The sequence below is a fragment of the Gossypium hirsutum genome, chromosome D06, assembly GCF_007990345.1.
Source record: "Gossypium hirsutum isolate 1008001.06 chromosome D06, Gossypium_hirsutum_v2.1, whole genome shotgun sequence".
NCBI classification, from domain to species: Eukaryota; Viridiplantae; Streptophyta; class Magnoliopsida; order Malvales; family Malvaceae; genus Gossypium; species Gossypium hirsutum.
The window spans coordinates 57,915,955-57,930,256 of NC_053442.1; the positions used below are offsets into that span (position 1 = coordinate 57,915,955).

The window sequence follows — 14,302 nt, forward strand, 5'->3', positions numbered from 1 at the left end:
ATTTTGATGATTATTTTAAAACTTAAGTTATTTTTATAAATATAATATTTTTTTAGACTATTTTGATAAAATGGCCCCAAAATGATGTGGCTGTCCTTCGTCTCACTTTGTTTTGGCTTCTCAGTTGCAGGATTACAATTTTGGTACCTAAAATCCTTCTTCCTTATTTGATTTGACTGTGTTACCCAACATCCCTATTTTTTCCTTTTAATTATTATTAGCTTCTTTGTTTGACAATGTAACATATATATAAAGACAGATATTAAATGAGGCATATTTTTTTCTCTTTTGGCAAGAAATCATCAAAAAACGAAAGAAAAAAAAACTGATGCATTAACGGGGTCACCTAATTTTCCTTTTTTGTCATCCCTCTACCTTATTACCAATAAATACCTACAAACTTATTACTAAAAAATAAAAAATAAAAACGGATTTTCAACAAAATAAAAATTTATTACCATAAAAACTAAATGCATACAATTTTATTACCAAAAATAAAACGTATTTCCAAAAAGAAAACTTATTGCCATAAAAATTAACATACCATTTATGCATATTAAAATTTATCTATAAATAATTCATTCCAATTTCTTCAATTCCCTAACCTACGACTAAAATCAACCAAGAACATACAAAGCAGACTCAAAATGCAGCAAAATTCTTGCTTCTTGATCCTTTCGCTGTCCATCCTTCTCCTTTCCCTCACTTTCTCCGATGCTAGAAAGGATGCTCTCGCCGGAGGATGGACGCCAATCAAGGACATCAAGGACCCACACGTGATGGAGATAGCAAAATTCGCTGTCGACGAGTACAACAAGCAGTCAAAGGTGAGTTTAAAGTTGGATGAGGTGGTGAAAGGCGAGACTCAAGTAGTCTCCGGGATCAATTATAAGCTGGTTTTGAAGGCGAAGGATGGAAGCGCTGTTAATACGTACGAGGCTGTGGTGTGGGAGAAGGCGTGGCTGCATTTTAGAAATCTTACCTCCTTTACCCTCGTCATGGATTAGATTTTATTATATGATAACAATATAGATGTTCATGTATGTTATCACTGTCCATTTTTGATATGTAAGTGATGAGTGGAGAATAAAATCTTGCTATGCTAATATATCCTTCGTTTCTTGAATAGAATAGTACATCATATTATATCCTTTGTTTTTTTCAAAGATTAGAAAAGAAAAATAAAATGTATTATGTTGACACCATTTTTTTGATGAAAACGGGGTCGACTTAGATTTTGAAAATAAAAATGAAAATGGGAGTCGCCACCGATCCTTTTTGATGAGGTGTGATCGGATCACCTCGAAAAGTGGTTATTTTTAATAAACGATTTGATTTTATTAAAACAACAAGTTTGGTCCACGAAATTCAGAAAAACGGGTTCCGGAGTCGATTACGCACGAGGAAGGATTAGCACCCTCGATACGCCTAAAAATTGGTACCTAGTTGATTAGTTAATGTCTTAATGTCGAAAATTGAAAACTTTGAAGAATTTTAAAAATACGATCCTAAAAACTTGAATGACATGGATTGAGATTTAAGAGGATATTTGACTATTTGGTCAAACGAGAAATCGAAACCCAACACATTAGGGCGCGTTTCCTCGAATTTCCAAACGCAAAATATTATCTTACTTCGAAATTTTAAAAGGATATTTGGCTATTTGATCGAACGAGAAAAATCGAAACCCAACACATTAGGGCACGTTTTCTCAAATCTCCAAACGTAAAATATTACCTTTATTATTTTTTAGAAAAATTCTCATATCGAGAAAACAATGTGTCATATCCAATGCGTTAGGACACAACGTATTGAATTCCCGATAATGAGCCATTTTTTTTAATTATACATTTTTTAAAAGAGTAATCTCGATTATTTAGATTCAACGAAGAAAGTCGGAACCCAATACGTTAGGGCTCGATTCTCTCGAAGATCCAAAATACCGAATATTACTTATTTTTAAAATTTCTTTTTTGAAATCTAAATAAAAAAATGGGTGTAATGGAATGATGATGATGATAATGTAAGTAAAATAATACAAGCACAACTAAAATGAGCAACAAATAAAATACATAATAAACAAATCAAAGATACATGAAATAATAAATGAATAAAAAATCTAAAGCATTTCATAAAAATAATGAGCACTTCAATAAATGAATAAATAAATATCAAATAAAACAACGATAACAATACGAATTATAAAAACGAAATATTTATGTATGTGCATCTATATATTTAAATTATAAATTATAAATTATATGAATGTATATACATATATAAAAAAACAAATATGCATATCTATGTATATATATAAATTATAAGGCATAAAAAACATAAGTATGTACATATATAGATATAAATTGAAAAATATATGCAGATGCATACAGATATATGAAGTGTAAAGTATATATATCATATAAGTATTTATATCTATATAAATTTAAAAAAGGGTTATGTACGTATATATATTATAAATATGTATGTATGCGCATATATATATAGATATAAGAATAAAACTAAAAATATATATATATACATATATATATTACTAATTAATGTATTAAATATAATAGTAACAAATAAATAAAAGGAAAATATAATTAATAATAATTAATAATAGTAACAATAATAATAAGGTTAAATAATAAAAATGCTAAAAAACACTGACTAAATTGAAATACTGAAAATACAGGGCTGATTTGAAAGTAAGAAGACGAAAAGGATCAAATTGCGACACGCGCAAAAAAAGAGGGACTAAAAAGGGAAATATTCCCTCGCTGACCAAATGACGCCGTTCCAGTGAAAAGCACGCACATGGTCGAGGGATCAAATCGAAACAGACGCGAAAATTCATGGCCAAAATCGTAAAATATGCGAAAAACTTCCTTGAAAGCGCCCCAAAATCAGAAGGACCAATTGCGAAAATAATCCAAGAGCCAAAAACACGCGGATCCTCCTCCAGGGTCGGGTCATCGCGCGGGTCAGAGACCAAAACGATGCCGTTTTAGCCTCTGAACCCTAAAATCAAAACAACGCCGTTTTATGGGGGCTATTTAAACCCAAATTTTTTTAAAAAAAATCTTCATTCTTTCTTTTCCTTGAAAAAAAAACTGAGAAAGTTCTCTCCCCCTTTCTCAAATCCGGCCATGGTCCGGTCGTCGGCTACCGTCCGTCGGCCACCGCACACGGTGGTCGGAGGCCCAAAATCGGACCTTTTTGGTCCCTTTTAAAGCCGATCGCCTCTAAGACTGGATCCAGGGCCGAATCCCGCGAAAGGCAAAGCCAAAGGCCCGAAAACAAGGCGAAACCTCTCGCCTCCTCCTCCTCCAGCGCGGCGCAGGTATGGTTTTCTTTCTCTCTCTTTTTTTTTGTTTTCCTTTTATTCGTTTTACATATGAAAGAAAATAAAAAGATCAAAAAGAAAGCAAAAAAAACAAAATCGAAAAGAATGTAAAAAAGAGTCACCTTTTTAAACTATTTTTTTTATTTTCTTCAATGGTTGTGATAAAAATGGGGGGAACCCCTTACAAGGCTTCCATTCTCTATTTTATAGCCGATTTACATGAGTTTTTTCTTTTAATCTATTTCCTATGTTTGTCCTTTCTGCCTTGATTTGTTTGCAGGACATTTCCAGCACCTAGGGTTAGAGTTTCTTGCTTTTGCTGGAAATGTTTTGGGTTTTGGGCTGAGGTATTGGGTTGTAGTGTTTGGGCTTGTAATTGGGTTAAAATGGAATTTGGGCCTGTTGTTGAATGTAATTGGATTGTTAATTAATTTTGGTTTGGTTGTATTTGGGCTTGTTGGGCCCCGGGTCAAAAATTGGGCCCTACATATTAATTTCTCATAAAATAATTCGGGAGGGGTCATGGAATTGTTTGTTAAAGTCATCGTACCAAAAAGTGTGGAATTTTTGGTAAAATGATTTTTTGTTATTGTTTGAATCATTTACAATAGCTTATATACAAGTATTTGACCAATGTAAGATCCGAGTAAAAAGTATCTAGAAGCTAGCTATATACAGGTTGGATAACAAACTTTTAACTAACAAAGCTAATTACAATTTGAGCTAATTTAATCAATTACTTAACTGCTAATAGTCCCCCTCAAACTGGAGAATGGATATTAAGCATTCCCAGTTTGCTAACAATGTCATGAAATGGTTGAGCAGCAAGTAACTTGGTGAAGAGGTCAGCGAGTTGATCACTTGATTTGCAAGGTATCAGGTGTACAATGCCAGTGGTTACCTTTTCCCGGATGATGTGACAGTCAATTTCTATGTGTTTGGTGCGTTCGTGGAAAGTGGGGTTATTGGCAATCTGAATAGTAGAATTGTTGTCATAGAACAAAGGTGTTGCACGACCAAAAGTGGTACCAAGATCGTGAAGAAGATAATGGAGCCATTGAACTTCACAAACAGTGGAAGCTAAAGCTCTTTACTCAGCCTCAGATGATGAACGCGAGACAATTGGTTGTTTCTTAGATTTCCAACTGATTAGTGAGATTCCCAAGAAGATGCAGAATCCGGTGATGAAACGCCGAGATTTGAGACATCCAGCCCAATCTGAATCATTGAATGCTCGAAGATCAAGAGGAGAGGAAGATGGATAAAATAAACTATTGCTAGGACAAGCTTTCAAGTATCGAAGAATACGGTTAGCAGCTTGCAAATGTTGATTAGTAGGTTTGTCCATGAATTGGCACAATTGTTGCACGGCAAAGGCAAGATCAAGCCGTGTTGATGTCAAATAGATTAGCCTTCCTACAAGTTGTCAATATGAAGTAACATCATGAAGGAGGGCACCAGAATCGAAAGTAAGCTTTGGTTTAGAAGCTAATAGAGTCTTGGCAGGTGTACAATCCATAAATCCGGAATCCTGTAAGATTTCTAAAGCATATTTCCTCTGTGAGAGGTGAATTCCAGCAGTAGTTAGAGCAACTTCCAGGCCAAGAAAGTACTTTAGTTCTCCAAGATCTTTAATCCGAAACTGTTGATCTAGATAGGCCTTCACTTTGGTAATTTCAGAGAGTGAATTATCAGTCAAGATGATATCATCAACATATACTAGAAGAACTGTGAAGGTATCTTGCTGTCGTTTCACAAACAAAGAATAGTCAGCAGAAGATTGAATGTATCCAAGGGTAAGTAAGGCAGTTGTGAGCTTGAGAACCATTGTCTGCTTGCTTGCTTCAATCCGTAGAGTGATTTTTGTAATTTGCAAACTTGATTAGAAGCAGAATATGCAAAACCAGGAGGAGGGAGCATGTAAACTTCTTTATGGAGATCACCATGTAGAAAAGCATTGTTTACATCTAGTTGGTGAATGTACCAGTTGTTGCAAGCAATCAAAGCTAGAAAAAGTTTGACAGTTGTGATCTTTGCAACGGGTGAAAATGTTTCGAAATAATCAACCCCTTCAGTTTGTGTGTAACCCTTGGCAACCAATCGAGCCTTGTAACGTTCAATTGATCCATCAGCTCGATGTTTTATTCTAAACACCCATTTGCACCCAATTGGTGTTTTACCCTCTGGTAAGGTAGTAAAGATCCAAGTATTATTCTCTTCAAGAGCACTAATCTCAGCTTGCATTGCCTTGATCCATTGTGGCTGTTGGATGGCTTGCTTATAGGTTTTAGGTTCAATAGAAGCATAAATAGCAAGAGTATAATGCAAGTGTGATGGTGATAAGTGTTTATAAGAGATAAAGGAAGTAAAAGAATATGGTGTACCTGGATGATTGGCAGCAGCTGTAACATTATAACAATGGTAATCCTGTAAATGGGTGGGTTGTTGCCTGGTTCTTTGTGGACGAGAATATGAAGGAAGAGAATGTGGTGGTGGTGGTGGGGGTAGGGTTCTTTGTGGTGAGTGTGGTGGAGAAGGGTCATCATATGTAGTGTTAGGTTCAAGTAATTGAGGGGGGGAGATGGAATTATAGGTGTTTTGGTGGGAGAAAGGAAAGTTGGTTTCATGAAAAGTAACATTTCGTGATACAAATATGGCTCGAGAGTTTGTATCAAGGAGGATATAACCTTTAACATGAGGTTTAAAAGCAAGAAATATGCATTACCTTGCCCGAGAATCAAATATGTGGCGGTGGGAAGATAGAGTGGAAGCATAGCTTAAACATCCAAAAGCCTTGAGCATGGAATAATCAGGTTTGGTATTATAAAACTTTTCAAATGGTGTTTGATTAGAAAGTAAGGGAGTTGGGGTTCGATTAATAAGGAAGACAGAATGTAGCACAGCATACCCCCAGAAAATTTGTGGTAAATGAGATTGAAAAAGTAAAGCACGGGCCACATTAAAAATGTGTTGATGTTTACGCTCAACTAAGCCATTTTGTTGAGGAGTTTCAGTACAAGAAGTTTGATGAATCGTGCCATGAGAGGCATAAAAAGAAGGCATGTCAAATTCTCTGCCATTATCAGATCTTACAATTTTGATGGAGCAAGAGTATTGTGTTTTGACCAAGGTAAAAAAAAATTTGTAAATGACCACGAACTTTAGATTTAGTTTTGAGTAAAATAATCCATGTAAATCGAGAATAATCATCCACAATTGTGAGAAAATAACGATGACCATGAAGAGAAATAATTGAATTAGGACTCCAAATGTCAATATGAATAAGATTAAAAATGTTATTTGAATGAGATTGGCTTATAGGAAAAGAAAGTTTCTTGTGTTTAGCAAAATGGCAAGTTTTACAAGCAGTATTATCATGAAAGGTAAGGGAGGGAATATAACCAGCAAGTAATTTGATCCTAGAATCAGAGATATGTCCTATTCGATGGTGCCAAAGATCAGTGGTGGAGATGGGAGTGATGAGAGCATTATGTTGTGGAAAAGTGAACTGGCGAACAGGATTATCCATTGTATAAAGTACATGCTGTGCTTTAGCTGTACCAATCATCCTCCAAGATGGTATAGCCTGTATAGTACAATGAGATGTATAAAAGGTGAAACAACAAGGGAGGTTAGATGTAAGTTTGGTGACAGATAAAAGATTGAAAGAGAATTGTGGTATATATAAGACATCAGTTAATCATAAAGTATCATTGAAAATGATAGTCCTTGAAAAATGTGCAGGTACTTTTGAACCATTAGGTAAACTAACAAAGATAGGTTTAATTTGTTTATAAAATGTGAATGAGGATAATGAATGTGTAATGTGGTCAGTAGCTCCAGTATCAACTATCCAAAAAGAAAATTTAGCATAAGAAGAAGTGGAAAAAGTATTACCATCAGTAGCAGCAAGTGTATAGGATTGGGAGGGATCAGTCATGATATGATTGGTAATATGAGGTGGGTGGGATGAAGATGGTGTGTCATGTGGTTTGGAAAGGGAAGTAGTTGAATGAAGCAAGGCAAACAACTGATCATACTGCTTCTGAGTAAGATTAATACTAGAACCATTAGAAGTAGCACTTGGCATGGCAGTGACAGATTTAGTTTCCTCCAAAGAATCATCACAATCATCTGAGACAGTATTGTGAGCATGAGAGACTGATCTGCGAGGACGAGAGCCATCAGGGTAACCATTCTTCTTGTAGCAAGTGTTAACTGTATGCCTTGGCATTTGACAAAAAGTACACCAGCATTTATCACCAGAAACTGAGGAAGAAGCAGAAGAAGGAGATAGTGATTTGTTATAAGAAGTACCAGATTTAATAGTGTTACCAGCAAACACCTTGGAGGAAACAACAGATAATTGGCGTTCCTGTTGAAGCACCTTGGAAAAAGTCTTGTTGATGGTTGGTAAGGGATCCATCAAAAGAATTTGATATCACACAGCAGAATAAGAATCATTTAATCCTTTGAGAAACCGAATCACATAATCTTGCGTATGATAAGAACGAGCAGTGGTAACAACACCACAAGAGCAAGGTGTAGTACAGGAACAAGAAGGCAGAGGCCGGAATTGCAACAACTCATCCCATAAGATTTTCAATTCAGTAAAATAGTCAGTGACAGATTTGTCATGTTTAAAAGCATAGATCTCTTCTTGTAAATCAGAGATTCAACAAAGATCGCCTTGTGAAAAACGCTCACGAAGATCAATCCAAATGTCAGAGGCTTTATCAATCCATAAAACACTAGTAAAGATTGAAGGTGTTATAGAATGATTAAGCCAAGATATTACCATATTATTGCAACGCTCCCAAGCTGGAAACAGAGGATCTGTAGTACTAGAGGCTGAAATACTGCCATCAACAAACTGAAGTTTGTTCTTGGAGAGAAGAGCCATCTGCATTGCCCGTGACCAGTGATGGTAATTCAAGCTGGAAAGAGGTGGAGATACCAGAACCAATGATGGATTTTCATTGGGATGAAGATAGTAAGGGCTTGAAGCCTGAGTTGGATCAATAGTAGCCATGAAAATGGAAAAAAATAAAAGAAGAGATCTGAGATTAAAACTCAAAGATCAAAAAATAGAAAAGCGGAAGAGAGAACATCTGATACCATGTGGAAATATTGGTAAAATGATTTTCTGTTATTATTTGAATCATTTACAATAGCTTATATACAAGTATTTGACCAATGTAAGATCCGAATAAAAAGGATCTAGAAGCTAGCTATATACAGGCTGGATAACAAACTTTTAACTAACAAAGCTAATTACAATTTGAGCTAATTTAATCAATTGCTTAACTGCTAATTGTTGACACCATTTTTTGGATGAAAACGGGGTCGACTTGGGTTTTGAAAAATGAAATCGAATGTAGGAGTCGCCACCAATCTTTTTTTGATGAGGTGTGATCGGGTCACCTCGAAAAGTGGTTGTTTTTAATAAACGATTTAATTTTTATTAAAACAACGATTTTGGTCTACGAAATTCAGAAAAATGGGTTCGGGAGTCGGTTACGCACGAGGAAGGATTAGCACCCTCGATACACCCAAAATTGGTACCTAGTTGATTACTTAATGTCTTGGTGTTGAAAATTGAGAACTTTAAAGAAATTTAAAATACGATCCTAAAAAACACTTGAATGACATGGATTAAGATTTAAGAGGATATTTGGCAATTTGGTCAAACGAGAAATCGAAACCCAGCACATTAGGGCACATTTTCTCGAATTTCCAAACGCAAAACATTGCCTTACTTCGAAATTTTAAAAGGATATTTGACTATTTGATAGAACGAGAAAAAACGAAACCCAGCACATTAGGGCACGTTTTCTCGAATCTCCAAACGCAAAATATTGCCTTTATTATTCTTTTTAAAAAATCCTCATCTCGAGAAAACGACATGTCATATCCAATGCGTTTGGACACAACGTATCAAATTCCCGATACGAGAATACATGCCGAAAAATTTACTTATTTAAAAAGACATTTAATTATCTCGGGTTTAGAAAAGAGATCATGCCCAGTAAGTTAGGACACGATCTTTTCTTAATTCCCGAGATCGTTTAAAAACTTGAGTTTGAAAAGATTCGTGCATTTAGATTTATTGCAAAAATCGAAACCCAGTAAGTTAGGGTACGACTTTCTCAAATCTAAACACGAAATTTTGTTTATTCAAAAAGTCATAATTTATACATTGAACGAAGACAATTTAACGCAAAATAGTAAAAATAAAACACGATGTTAATATAATGAATTCGGTAATGTAAGTACGAATAATACGAACGATCATTAAAAATGAAATAAATAAATATAAAAGACAAGTCAATCATGTATACACAATGATAAATAAATAAACTAATAAAAACTAAAGCATCAAAATAGACATGTAAATAAATAAATAAATAAAGAAAATAAAAAAGATATATATATGTGTGTATATAAAAAATAATGGAAATGTGAAAAATATATGTAAGTTATAAAAGTACGCATGAATGTTACAAAGTATAAAAACGTGTATGCATATATATATAAATATACATAGGTATATATACATATATATTATGAAAATAAAGCTAGAATAATAAATCTAGCTAACATACTAACAAAACAGCAACGAATAGATATAAGGAAAATGAAACTAATAATAATTAATGGTAATAATAAAAATAAAAATAATAATGATAATAATAAAAATGATCATAACACTAAAATAACGAACAAAATAGTAAAAATGCTAAAAAGGGGACTAAATCAAAATAAAAATAAAAATAAAAATACTGGGCGAATTCGAAATAAAAAGGACAAAAGGGACCAAATTGTGACGCATGCCGAAAGAGAGGGGACCAAAATGGTAAATAAACCAAAGACCCCAAAACGCAGCACTGCGATGGACTAAATTGGAACAAGAATAAAATTTTGTGGTCAAATTAAAAAAGAAAAGAAAATAGTGAAAAAGGGCCAAATTGCAACATGCCGCAAAATAGGAGGGACTGTGTGCGCAAATATCCCAAAAGTTAAAAATACGCGGATCCTCCGGGTCGGATCGGGTCGAGCACGCGGGTCAGGACATGTCAAAACGGCGTCGTTTTGAAATAAAAAAAGGGTCCTAACAAACCCTAACCCTCAGCAGACACTCCCATTCCCTTAAACAAAACTGAAAGGCTAAAGTTACCTTCTCTCCGCCGCAAAAGAAGCAGCCCCTCTTCAACTTCGATGCCGACGAAGTGAGCGAGGTCCGGTGACGCATTTCGAGAAGGTAAGACTCCACTCCCCTGTCTATTTTATTTTGCTTCGTAAACAAATATGGAAAATGAAAAAAATATTGAAGAAAGAAACGCAGGTAAATCGGGGAAATCACCTCTTTCGATCTTTCTGTATTTTTTGTAATGATTTTATTAATATTTTCTTCTACATTCGTCTTTCTCCTCCTCTTTTTTACAATATTATCGGCTTTTGCCGAAAGAAAAGAAAAAAGAACATAAAAGAAAAATACCCCCTTTTACATTTGTTTGATTCGGCCTCTTATAGCCGAAAACAATGATACCGTTCTATTTCACTTCTGTTATTGTTTCTTGTGTTCTGTCTCTACCCTATTTTCGCCTTTTTGTTTCGTTTGCAGGACTTGCTGAAGTCAACGAAGACGGAAAGCTTCCATTTTGGTGCAAGGCGCAGCTGGCGGTGGCAGACCTCGGGCGTGGTGCGCGCCGAAGACGCACATGGGTAGCATCGGCGCAAGGCAAGGGGAGGGAACCCTAGGGTTCCCTGTGCTGTTTAGTTTTTGGGCCCCAATGAGCCGTTTTAGATTTTGGGCCTTGGGCTATTGGGTATTTGTTTTTGTAATTGGGCCCCGGGTTAATATTTTTGGCACTAGGCCCGGGTAAAATTGGGTCTGTACACTAATAAAAAGGAAAAAAAATCACAATAGAAATCTTCTATCCTTCTTTGCTCCAATAAAATGTGGATTAAAAAAAGGTTCATTTAAGATTAATGATGTTTTTTCGTTTATTTAACGTATTGATGTCTAAAACAGGTTAATTGAAAAAAATAAATTCTGGAAATTTAAAAGCTAAAACAAAAAAGAAAAATCTATTTAGATTTTATTCAAATATTCTATTAAACAAAACTATTCATATAAATCTTTAGACCTATTGTTGAATTTGAAACTCAAATCAATGAGCTTCTTTTATGATAAAATTAGGTGCTTTAGTACTTCTAATTTCTTTTGGTTTTTTGAGAAAATAGTCTGCAAGATTGAAGATCATACAGGTAATCAAACTTTAAATTATTGATAAAACAGATAAAATACGAAGGAAAAAGACCTTTGTAGTTGGAAGTGTGAATTTTGGGTAATCATTGGAAACAATTTCTACTATTTTTTGAATAATTATTGTGTTTTGTTGATCAATGTATGAGCTGAGATTTGTAGTTGTCTGGACCATTTTGATCTGTTAGGTTGTTTATTGATAGTCAATTTGTTACACTCAAGTTGTGACAGGTGGTTGTAAGGTTGTGTAGTTGAAGTGTTCTTTCTTAGTCTATAAATATCATGCTACTGCATCTTTGTAATGAGTTTTTGATTCAATAAAATTTCAGATTGTTTGTGTTTTCATTTTCCTTTATTTTCTTTACTCTTGCTCAATGTTTCAACGTTTCTACATTATATCAGAGCTTTTGCTTTACGATTTTGTTCTTGCTTGATTGATTCTGTCATGGTTGTAATAGGCCAATTTTGGCCTAGGCCCAAAACCAAAACAAACACAAAAATAAACCAAATAAATAAAATTCAATAATTAAAAGTCCATTTACATTACAAACCTAAACCCCAAACAGCCCAACTAAACCCAAATCACTAACTCTAGCCCAAAACAAAAGAAAAAATAGAAAACCTTAGCCTAAGCTCAGTCGCCGCACGCCCCAACGGCAGCCCCCGCGCGCGCCGCCTTTCCCGCGTGTGCCACCACGTCCTTGTACCTGCAAAATAAACTAGAAGAGTCTAAAAGCAAAAAAACAGTGTAAAATAGGAAAAATAAGAAAATAAGTAGTATTTTCGGGCTATAAAAAGGGTCTCGATTTTATGTATTTTTTTACTCATGGATGAATCAAAAGAAACAGAGAAAAGTCAGTTCAAGTACAAACCATTTTCGAGGGTAGATCTTGTTTACCTTCCGATTTCTTATGTATTTATTTTCTTTTTTTCCCCTTTTTTTAAAGAAGAAAATCGAAAATACAAAGATAAAAATTGTACCTTTTTGTGGAGGAGGTGTCATTCCGATGAAAATCGGGGTTTTTTAGTCGAGGATTTGAAAAAACCCAAAAAATGAGCTTTTTTATTTTTCGCCCACCGTGAGCGGCGGCGCCGTCACCAGCGGTCGGCGGCCAACGCAATGGTCCGGCGCCGGAGCTTGTCCGGGATTGGGGCTACTAGAGAGAAAGAAGAGAAGAATTTTTGTGGTTTTTTTGAGTGTGATGTTAAAATGTTTATTTTTTATTTTTTTGGTTTAAATAGAACAATAAAACGGCGCCGTTTTGCAAGAGAGGTTCAGGTGCCAAAACAACGTCGTTTTGGTCCTGACCCGCGCGGTGACCCGACTCGAGGGGAGGATCCGCGTGTTTTTTATTAATGGGAAATTTGCACCTTTAGCCCTTCCGCTTTTAAATTATTTTGCAATTAAGTTCCATTTATTCTTTAAATTTTGCCCTGTAATTTATTTCAATTTATAATTTGGTCCCTTGAAGCTGTGCGTTTTGGAGGGTGAGAATTATTACCCATTTGACCCCTCCTTGTCATCCGCGCGTTCTATTGGGTCCTTATTCATTTTATTTATTTCTGATTGGCCCTAAATTCTTGCTTTAAAGCTAAATTTAGTCATTGTTATTATTTTGACTATTTTATTATTAAATTAATTAATTTAATATTATTATTACCATTATTATTTTACCCTTATTATTTATATACTTATTATTATTACTATATTGTTAAATCAATCAATTTGTATATTATTATTTTCATTATATCTTTTTTTTATTTACTTACCAAAATACTTTAAATGCATTTATTTTATTTTATCTCCTATTTATTTTTTTTAATTTCAAAACTTTAGACTATTTATTTATTTTTTATTATTTTTATTTTTATTATAACTCTAATTTCACCCATTTTATAATAGTTTTTTTTCTTAGTATATTTTTTATTGTTACTACCATTATTATTATTATTATTATTATTATTATTATTACAATCTTAATTTCATCCTTTTTACTTGTCCTTTTAATATTTCATAAATTATTTTTTTAAATATTTATTTGTATATTTATTTATTAATTCCTTTTGCCCTTTTAAATTTAGTATGGCTTTGTTTTTTTTAATTGTTTTATTGTTGTTATTCATTGTTATTATTTATTTATTTATCTTTTATTTTCTTTATTTATTGTTAATATTTGCGTTAAAATGGTGTATCATTGTTGTTGTATTTGTAACGATTTGTTTATTAGTACACTCGCATTGTGGTCGTTTGTTTGTTTAATATTTTATTCGTATATCATTTTAAGTATTGCATCAATCTTGACCCAAATGTTTTTTTTGAATAAGTAAATAATACTTCATATTTTGGGATTCGAAAAGATCGTACCCTAACTTACGGGGTCTCAATTTTTTTGATAATTCCAAATATACGAACCTTTTTAAAAAAAACACACATTTTTTAAAAAAATTATCTCGGGAATCAGAAAAGGACCGTGTTCCAACTTACAAGATATGATTTCTTCTCCGAAGCCGAGATGATCAAAATTTCTAAAGATAAATAAATTTTTGGTGTTTATTCTCATTTCGGGATTTAAGATATTGCATCCTAATTCACGGGATATAATTCTTTTTCTCGATTAATGTGAAATAAACCCTTCTTTAAATTTTTAATAAAAGGATCATATTTTTAAATTTCTTTTCGAATTTTA

General features: G+C 33.8%; 1 protein-coding gene across 1 annotated transcript; it reads left to right on the forward strand.

The window, feature by feature from the left end:
- The first annotated feature begins 590 nt into the window (after positions 1-590).
- Positions 591-1,108, forward strand: LOC107908307 (cysteine proteinase inhibitor 1). Its single transcript, XM_016835515.2, has one exon. It carries the CDS (start codon positions 648-650, stop codon positions 1,005-1,007), a length of 360 nt encoding a protein of 119 aa, XP_016691004.1. The 5' UTR covers positions 591-647; the 3' UTR covers positions 1,008-1,108.
- Positions 1,109-14,302: the final 13,194 nt, after the last annotated feature.